The sequence below is a fragment of the Piliocolobus tephrosceles genome, chromosome 13 (assembly GCF_002776525.5).
Source record: "Piliocolobus tephrosceles isolate RC106 chromosome 13, ASM277652v3, whole genome shotgun sequence".
Taxonomy (NCBI): Eukaryota; Metazoa; Chordata; class Mammalia; order Primates; family Cercopithecidae; genus Piliocolobus; species Piliocolobus tephrosceles.
In genome coordinates this window covers 14683318-14693852 of record NC_045446.1, presented here as the reverse complement: position 1 = coordinate 14693852, position 10535 = coordinate 14683318, and the positions used below count along the sequence as shown (strand labels likewise).

General features: G+C 37.8%; 2 protein-coding genes across 2 annotated transcripts in view; both read right to left on the bottom strand.

The window, feature by feature from the left end:
- The window catches only part of LOC111544855 (olfactory receptor 5B12-like), a 54481-nt gene that overhangs the window by 39814 nt on the left and 4132 nt on the right, over positions 1 to 10535 (bottom strand). The gene's annotated exons all lie outside the window — the stretch shown is intronic.
- On the bottom strand, positions 7925 to 8872 carry LOC111533281 (olfactory receptor 5B3). The gene has a single exon (XM_023200103.1). The coding sequence runs from the start codon at positions 8870 to 8872 to the stop codon at positions 7925 to 7927; it is 948 nt and encodes a 315-aa protein (XP_023055871.1).

Genomic DNA, 10535 nt, shown 5'->3' with positions numbered 1-10535 from the left:
AGAAGAAGAAGAAGAAGAAGAAGAAGAAGAAGAAGAAGAAGAAGAAGGGGAGGGGGAGGAGGAGGAGGAGGAAGAGGAGGAGGAGGAGGAAGAGGAGGAGGAGGAGGAGGAGGAAGAGGAAGAAGAAGAAGAATCCAAACAGATAACTTACACTCTTCACAAAAATCAACTCAAAATGTCATCTGATAGGAGTAATTTTACTATCCCCTTTTCCAATTTAAATGTCTTTTATTTCTTTTTCTTGTTTGATTGCTTTTGCTAGTACTTTGTTGAACAGAAGTGGCAAAAGAGAGCATTTGCTGAGAAATCCACTGTTAGTCTGATGAGAGTTTCCTTATAAGTAACTAGCTGCTTTTCTCTTGCTGTTTTTAGAATTTTCTCTTTGTTTTTGACTTTTGGCAGTTTGACTACAATGTGCCACAGAGAGGACCTTTTTGGGTTGTATCTATTTGAGGACCTACCAGGCTCTGATATCTAGATATCTAAATCTCTTGCTAGACTTTGAAAACTTTCAGCTATTATTTTGTTAAATATGTTTTCTTTCCCCCTTTGTTTTCTCTTTGTCTCCTGGGACATCAAAAATTTAAATATTTGGTTGCTTTATGATGTTCCATATGTTATGTAGGCTTTGTTCATTATTTTTCATTCTTTTTAAAAAACTTTTTATCTGTCTGCGTTCTTTCAGAAGATCTGTCTTCAAGTTCTGAAATTCTTTCTTCTGTTTGATCTAGTTGAAGTTTTTGAATGCAGCTTATTATTTCATTTAATGAATTCTTCAGTTCCCAAATTTCTGTTTGGATTCTTATATATGATATCTATCTCTTCAGTAAATTTCTCATTCATATCCTGAATTATGTTCATGATTTTTTTAATCAGTGTTCTCTTCTATCTCACTGAGCTTCTTTAATATCATTCAAATTATTTTTTGAGTATTCCATAAATTTCTTTTTCATTGGAATCTGTAGCTGAAGAATTATTGTGTTCCTTAGGAGGTGTTATATGTCCCTGCTTTTCATGTTTCTTGTGTTCTTACATTGATATTTCTGCATCTGGTGTTACAGCCACTTCTTCCACTTTTTTTTTTTTTTTTTTTTGATGTGCTTCCATAGGGAACTTTATCCTCAAAATGCATATACGGTGTTGGTCGGATAAGGTACTTTGTCTTTGTCTCTTGATATGTGCAATAGTGTAGTATCTGTATGATTTCTTGACTTGTAAACAGAGTCAGTGATATCTGTGATTTTCTCAGTGGCTTAGAATGTGGTTGTTAGTGGAGGCTGTGGTGAGGTTTTGTTGGGGGCAGGATGTCAGGTGAACCAGTCCTTGGGCCCCAGAGGTGGCAGCAGCATGCCAAGCATGCTTGTTCTTGGGTCCTGGGTCAGTGAACACTGGCTCCCATGTTAGCCTGTCTAGGCAGGTTGATTTTTGGACTTCGGACCTCCAGGTTGCTTGCACTGGTGCCAGTAGTGGGCTGGGCAGGGCAGGTGGGTAAGTTCAAGCCCCTGGGAAGTGGATGTGGCATGGACAATGACAGTGTCAGTGATGGGACACCCCTCTGGCTCCCGAGTGGTCTGCACTGGTGTTGGCCATAGTTGTGACAGACTGAGTGGGCCAGTCCCCAGGCTTGCAGGTTAGTGCCTGTGAGTGAGTTCCAGCTGTGGTGGTTGCAGCCTGTTGGGTAGACTCATCTTCAGGCTCCCAGGAGGAGTGCTCAGGTGCCACCAGTGATGGAGGATAGAGCAGGGTGATCCACAGGGCTTCAGACCAAGAGCTCCAGAGCTCAGAGGGGTGAAGCTGGGCTGGATGGGCCTGTTCTCAGGGCCTTGGTGGTGCATGTGGTGCTGGCTGTGGTAGGCAGGGGCAGAGTAATCCTCAGGCCCCCAGTGGAATGCTTGCGTGTGTGTGGCAGCGGTTGCTCAGCAGTCTTGCTGGGTTCTTTTCAGTTCGGTTGGGCAGCATGTGCTTTAGCCCCAGGTGGCGACCATGGGTCACTATGCACAGAGGCCCTGCTTTGAGGTGACCAGGGTGCAGGATCACTGCCAATGGCTTGTGATTTGGCCCTGGTGGCAGCAGCTAGCAGTGGGACAGTGGTTTTTAACAATGAAAGAAGGAAAATCCAAAGGTTACATATTGTCATTCCATTCATGCAACATAGAAATGTAAAAACATCAATGATTTCCAAGGGTTGGGGGAGTTGGAAGTGGTTGTCTATAAAAAGCATGCAAAGGGAAATTTTAGGATGAATCAGATATTTTCTATGGTGCTCTGCTGGTGAACACATGCCTGTATTTGTCCAAACTCATAGAACTACACATAGCAAAGAGTGAATGTATCGCATACAAATTAAAAATGATCAACCAAGAGTACAGGGGAATTCCAGAATTAAACAGACTGTGAAAAAAAAATCTAATTTTATTATAAATGTATGACTTTACTTCACTGAAAGGAGATGAGGGGGGGAAAAAAAGCCAAGCTAAGTAAGATTGGAAAAACAATGTGCTAACCAGAAGCCCTAAAGCTAAAAATAAATTTTACAAAAATACTGTGCTTTAGTTGGTAAAGTTGTTTCTCATGGAGGTATGGATTAACAATTATGGAACTGCTTTACTCCTATGCTAGAGATGGAATAAACTGAACTAGAGTCACAGACATAGGGGAGCAAAGTTTCCTCAACCCTTCTAGGGTTCCTGGCTAGGTCTGAGATAAAACTGACACAGACAGACTAACAGGGGAAAAGCATAACAGATTAATTTAATCAAAATTCTATGTGACATGGGAGCCTTCAGGAATGAAGACTCAAAGATCCAGGGAAAGTTGTTTGTTTTTATGCTTAGGTTCATGGAAGTGTGACTGCATGTAGAAATGTGACTGGACAAGGTATATGACCTAACGGTAATAGTGAGAAAACCCAGCAAGGCCTGTGTGTTCAGATTCTTCTTGGCCACTCTGTTGTAGCATTTCTTCCTTCCAGGTATCAGGCAGGACCTCTCTGGAATGAGAGTCAATCACTTTTGTAACTTTTCTTTTAGGTTTGGGGGTACATGGGCAAGTTTGTATATAGGTAAACTTGTGTCATGGGGGTTTGTTGTACAGATTAATTCATCACCCCTATGCTAAGGCTAGTTATTTATCTCCAATAGTTATTTTTTTTTCTGATCCTCTCCCTCCTTCCACCCTCCACCCTTAAGTAGGCCCCAGTGTCTTTTGTTCCCTTCTTTGTGTCCATGAGTTCCTATCATTCAGTTCCCACCTAATAAGTGAGATCATGTGGTTTTTGGACTCCCTATTCAATAAAAGGTGCTGGGTAACAGGCTAGCCATACACAGAAGATTGAAACTGGACCTCTTCCTTGAACCATATGCAAAAATCTACTCAAGTTGGCTTAAAGACTTCAATGTAAAACCCTAAGCTATAAAAATCCTGGAAGACAACCTAGGCAATAGCATTCTGAACGTAGGAACTGGCAAAGATTTCATGACAAGGAAAAAGAAAGCAATTGCAACAAAAGCAAAAATTGACAAATGGGATCTAATTAAACCAAGAGTTTCTGCACAGCAGAAGAAACTATCAACAGAATAAGACAACCTACAGAATGGGAGAAAATATTTGCAAACTATGCATCTGAGAAACATCTACTATACTGCTTCCATAAGGAACTTAAGCAAATTTACAAGAAGCAAACAACCCCATTAAAGAGTACCCAAAGGTCATTAACAGACACCTTTCAAAAGAAGACATACATGTGGCCAACAAGCATATGAGCCCATTTTTTTATGACAAGATCCTAGACAGAAAGGTGGGAGAAAGAGTAATATTTCTAGGTTTTATGGCTTGCTCTGGGGAAAAGGAGTTCTAGTTTCTGCGGTCCACCATGGAGAAGAGTAATTCTGGTTTCTGACCTACTTTGGGGAAGAAAGAGGGGAAAGAGACAGGAGGACAGGGGAAGGTCAGAAAGACTTTGGTTCTGAGGCTTCTTCTGAGGCCTTCCAATGTCCTTTCGTTCAAAGTACTCGTCATGACAAAGTGCCATACTTTGGGGTGTCATCTTCTAAGCCCCAACAGAGACATCAGTATGAACTCATATTTAGTTTAATATAATGAATAAATTTAGAAATAAATATGGTTTTCTCTGTATACAGAGTACAGAAATATATACTTAGTTCTTTTGATAAAAGAGCCTAGAAGAAGTGAAACAGCAGTAACAGCAAGCACACCCTGTGTCCAGATGTTGGCTTGTAAACATCATTCTCTATCAAAATAAGCCTCTTTGTAGAAGTAGTTGACTCTGTGACAGTGGTAGGAAAAATACAAGATGAGTTTAGAGCATCATGTAATGCCCTAAAGTAAGGACATATTCTAAATAAAATAAAAACAAAACACAAAGGATGAACAATGTCAAAGGAACATAAGGGCCTTCTGAAAGAGCTTCAAAGGATGAAAGTGGAAACATTTAGACCAAAAAAAACCAAAAAACAAAAACCTAGTATTGCCTTATAATCCAGTATAAAGTAAACAAACCAGAACACACTAATATAAATGATGATTATAAATAAATAAATGAGAAAGGAGACAAATCTTGCTTACAGAAAAACTCCAAATAAGTTGTTTAAACACTGATCTCAGCAAGAGTTGGAGCTTAGTTCCTACACACCAGCAGGGTGAGCTGGAATTAATGATTTGTGTCTGAAGAATAGAGCAGAGAAAGGGGGAACAAAAAGTAACTCTATGAGAGATAATTAAGCAAACTTTACCTAACGTCTGTGATCATGTTAAACTCATCACCGATAAGTCATGTTGATAGCATGTGTCCATGATATGACGTGCTAGAAGAGAAATTTTATCACTGATGTTACTTGAAAAACAGTACAGCCCCAGGAAAATAATGAGAAAATCTCAGAAAAACATAATTTCATTTCAGACATTCTATGAAATGTCTCACCAGTCCTCCCTCAAAACACAGGGAAAGATGGACAATCTGTCATAACTAGAAGAGATTAAGGAAACCTGACAACTAAATGCAAGAAGAGGAAAAGAGTGGAAAAATGAATGAGATCAGAATAAGTTCTGAAGTGTAGAAAGTAATAGTGTGTCAATCTTTTTTTTGTAGTTTTGACAAATGTACCATCATAATATAAGTTTATGACATAGGAGAAGTCAGGCAAGTGTTTGTATTAGATTTGTACAGTTGCTGTTACAGAACGTCACATACCAAGAAGCTTTAAACAACAGGTATTTATTCTTTCACAGTTTGGAAGCCAGAAGTGCCAAATCAGTGACCCTGGACTGAAATCAGCACATTGGCAAGGCCTGCTTGCTTCATAAACTGTGAGAATTTTATTTCTTGCCTCTTCCATTTGATGGTGGCTACAGACATTCCAAGCCTTGGGGTCACATCACTTTAGTCTCTACTTTCATGGTCACTTTGCTGACTTCTCTTTTGTCTGTCATCACATCTCTCTGTCTTCTTCTGATAGTGACATATGTGGGCCTTTAGGGCTCACACAGATAATCCATAATACTATCTCCATCTTAATCATCTCTACATAGTCCTTTTAGGCAATATAAGGTGACATCGAAAGGTTCCAGGAATCAGGATGCATAAAGATTGTGCATTATAACAGCCTGTTGAATTTATGTCATGTTTGCTACTGACAGATATTGTCATGTTTATATTCTACATGGATGTTTAGAATCATTTCAGTTAATTCTATAATTTATGTGTATGAAGTAATTTTCAAATATAATCAGATGTTAAACCTTAAATAATTTCACATTTAATGTATTTTTATGATTTACTAAGTAGTACTTATTTGATATGTTATTTTCTACTTAATGAGATATCACATGTAAGTAAAAATTATGAGATGGCTTCAAATGAGCTACTTGATGATAGAATTTTCAGGAAACGATTGTGTCTAAAAGTTGGAGAAAAAGTGCTTAGAATATAGGTAAAAATGTTTCAGCAAAGAAATGATCTGTGTCTTTTGAAATGAACTATAAGTCTGAATAGTAGGCTTATATAATAGATAGTTTGCTGTAATCATGAATGGTTCAAAGTTTCAACATATTGATACAATTAGACTCAAAGCTTAATTATTTTATCCATTCATTTAACAAATACTTATTGAGAATCTCCTATGAAACACACTCATTTAGGTGCTAAAGATCTTACAAAGAAAACAAAAAATTCACTGCTCTAATGAAGTTTGTCTTCTAGTTGGATAGGAGGATATATAGTGAACAAGTGAATAAATATAGAGGAGAATGTGAGTAAAAACGAGGAAGAATAACACGAGATGAGGGGCATTGTACATGGGGTGGGGAGAGGGATTATTTTATAAAGGTGGTGAACGAAGGACTCTATGACTGAGTCACATTTAAGGAAAGACCTGAATGGAGTGAGGAAATATTATGCATAGAGAGTAGCAAGTGCACAGACCCTGAGGTTGGAGCAGGCTTGGAGTTGTGAAAAACAGCAAGGAGAGCAGCCTGGACGAAATGGAGTAAAACACAGGTGAAGCAGCAAAAGGTGATGTATGTCAACTAAAATAAGAATGAAGGAGCAGAATTAACAATTTCAAAGCATTTGCAGAAAGAAAAATGTACATTTTTTTGTTTCTCAGTACATTTTTTAAACACTGTAAAAGTTGTTAGCAACATACAAAGAAATGCTTTTATTTTTACTCAGTTTTTCTGGTACTCTAGTCATTTTATCCTTTTAAAATTTAAAACATGAACATGTTGCTTCTATAAATCAGTAATGACACAAATATTAATTCATATGAGATGCTATATGTACATATTCTTGATAAAATGTGCCAAGGAAAACATATACTTTCATTTAATAATATGTTTTCTTTTAAACAAAATGAGGACTCCTGGAACAGTATTCAGCGAAATAAATTTAAAAGCATTAGGCTCAACTTTATATTCTACTCCCTAAATTAAGTATTTAAATTATTTTTATTAAATATTAGTGTATTACTCAGGGTTCTACAGAGAAACAGAATAGATAGATAGATAGATAGATAGATAGATAGATAGATAGATAGATAGATAAAAGGAGATTTATTATGGGAACTGGCTCATGTGAATAAGGAGGTTGAGAAGTCTCACAATATACTGTCTGCAAATTGGAGAACCAGGAAGGCCAGTACAGTAATTTGGAGTTTGAAGATCTGAGAAAGGTCAGGACAGGGTTGTGGAACTTGTATAAGGCCTGGAGGCCAAAGGCCCGAGAAACCAGTAACTCAAATGTCTAAGAACAAGAGAAGATGAAAGTCGCAGCTCAAGAAGAGACACAATTCATCCTTCCTCCACCTTTTTGTTCTTTTCAGGTGAGCCCTCATTAGACTGAATGATGGCCACCCACACTGGGGAGGGCAGATCTTCCTTACTCAGTCTCCTGATTCAAACATTAATCTCTTCTGGAAACACTTTCACAGACATATTCAGAATAATGTTTAAGCAGCTATCTGGGCATCCCTTAATCCGGTTAAACTGACCCATAAAATTAACCATCAGAACTTGCCACATTATAACATTTAATTTGGGCACATTTTCCACACCTATGGAAAATTCCCCACTTCATGGGAAACATTCATGTACTTTTATTAATGGACTTCTTTTTGCTCTGGTTTTATGTATATTTGCATTGACATGTGGTAGAAAAAAATGCATGTAGACTAAGTGAATACATTAATATCTTTAAGGTTTTTGGCAAAGAAGCCCCAAGATGTCTTAGCCATTCTTGTCCGGGTGTTATGTTTCTGGACATAATGTTTCTTTTTACTTAGACAATAGACTTTTAAACAGGCATGGCAATCACCTCAGGAATTTAACTTGATTGTGGACTTTAAATGTGATTCAGAACATGGAGAAGATCCGAGAGAAATGAAACTAGGTTATGGTGCATCCTACAATGTTAAACTGACCATCCTAGAGACAATTTTGCCTTCTCAACAACTTTCTTGAATGCACTCTTCACTTCCTTGTTCCTCAGACTATAGACCAGGGGGTTCAACATGGGGATGACCATTGTATAGAACACAGATGCCATTTTGTCTGTGTCCATGGAGTGACTGGAGCTGGGTTGTAAGTACATGAAGATAATAGTCCCATAGAAGATGGTGACTGCAATGAAGTGAGAGGCACAGGTGGACAAAGCCTTCTGGTATCCCGAAGCTGAGTGCATCTGTAGAATGGTGATAAAAATGAATATGTAGGATATCAAGATAACCAGGATAGCTAGAAAAATATTGAAGCTCACAACATAAACAAGAACAAGCTTGCTAACATGTCTATCAGAGCAAGAGAGAACCATGACAGCTGGAATATCACAGAAAAAGTGATGAACTTCACTGGACTTACAGAAAGAGAGACTAAATGCGTCCCCAGTGTGGATGGAGGCATTCAGGAAACCACAGAGGTAGGAGCCTTTGGTCAGACGAGCACATACACTTGTTGTCATGGTTGTAGTGTAATGCAGGGGTTTGCACACTGCCGCATAGCGGTCATAGGCCATTGAGGCCAAGAGATAATTTTCCACAGTGGCAAAAGCTACAAAAACATACATTTGAGCAGCACATGTATTGTAGGAGATGACCTTGTCTTCTATAAGGAATCCAGCCATGGCGGTGGGAATGACAGCTGAAGAGTAGCAAAAGTCCACTAGAGACAAGTTACTGAGAAAAAAGTACATGGGATTGTGGAGACAGGAATCCCAGAATATCACTACAATAATTCCCAGGTTTCCAACCAGAGTGATAATATAGATGAAGAGGAACATTATAAAGAGGGGAACCTGCAGTTCTGAGTCATTGGTTAGTCCTAGAAGAATGAACTGTGTTACTTCTGTCTTATTTTCCATCATTCCTCTGGGGGACTCACAGGATGCTTGTAGCAATACAAAAAGGAACAATGTGATAAATAAATTGAATTAAAATGGAAAAGTATAAGTACAATATGTATTCCTTCATTGTAGCAATAACTTGTACTTCAAGATTCCCTAGAAAAAGTGTGGCCTTGACAACCAAAGGTAGTGCATTAATTATACAGAATTACGTACTGTTGAAACTGAAGAATCTTAATAGATTATTTGCACAATTTTTAGATGTTACAAATTTGTAAACTCATATGTAGAAAATTTACTAACCTGATCAAGATGACTCGTCTAGATGCATCTGTCTTTTTGATGCATCAATTCACCTTTCCTGAGCACGGTAAAAGCTGACGCATGTTGCTAATTTGCCAAGAACTTGTCTAGACATTTTAGATATATATTCATTATTTCCTTGCAACGATATTATGTATTTGATTAGTTGTTGCATTCATTTAAATTATGAAGCACAGGAGGTTGAGTAACATATTCATGTTTATACAAGTATTACATGGCAAGTCATGCTTTGGATCCATACCAACTTTTGAACCCATGCTGAATGGTTCCTAAGTCTAATGGTCGAAACTGAATTTAAATCAAATGGAATACAACTCAGTTTACAATCACTCATTGTCTCCTTTGGTACAAACTTAGTGTTTTGGGTTTCACAATGAAGTAAGCGAGTAATATATGCATAGTGAAAGTGGTGGGATAACTGGGTTGCTAGGGGCATGTTCAACTAGCAGAAACAATTCTGAGAGAAGCCTATCATCAAATATGGCAGATACAGAGCTTGAGTTCTTGGAAGAGAGGCATGTCAGTCCACCACTTACCACCTGGGAACCACTGGTTCTCATCTAATTCCCTTAAACATCACATTTTCTTCTGTAAAACTAAAACAGTAATGTGACCTACTTTGAGGTAGTATTGTGAGAATTAAATAAGATAATCCATTAAAAATGCTAGATGTTAAGCATAGCCTAATGAGTGCTAGTTATAATATTAAATATTATTAGGATGGGTGATAATCTTTTTGTTGGTTTGATAAAAGTGGATGGTGACAAGCAGGGCTGCAGGCAAGGGCGAGTTTTGAAATATTGAAGCTCCCATCTCCAATTTTCTTTTCCTCCATACTAGGATCACTGAGATTTTCTGTGTTTCTTTCAGGTTGTTCTTCCTCCAAGCAAATGATTGTCTGCTCCGGAAAATTCACGCGAGCCTCTCTTTTTCTTAATTTCTCCCTTGAAATCCACATTTTAGTGTGGGTAAAAAAGTTTCTTTTTCCTAAAGCCATTCTTTCTCTTATTACTGTTATTCCATAGTTAAAGATTAAGGGTTAAAATTTCCTACTTTATGGACTATCTTTATTTAACTCACAGCTCTGATTTGGTGGCAAGTTCCATGTGATAAAATATGTTTTTTGAATCTATTCTTGATTAGGAACAATATTTTATTATTTATTTATGTTGTTTTTAAATTTCAATGCTCATTTTAGATACAAGGGTTACATGTACAGATTTGTTACGTGGGAATATTGCATAATGTTGAGGTTTGGAGTATGGATCCTGTCACCCTGGTGGTGAGCATACCATCTGATAGGTAGTTCTTAAGCCCACCCTCTCTTTCTCCATTAGTCCACAGTGTCTATTGTTCCCAT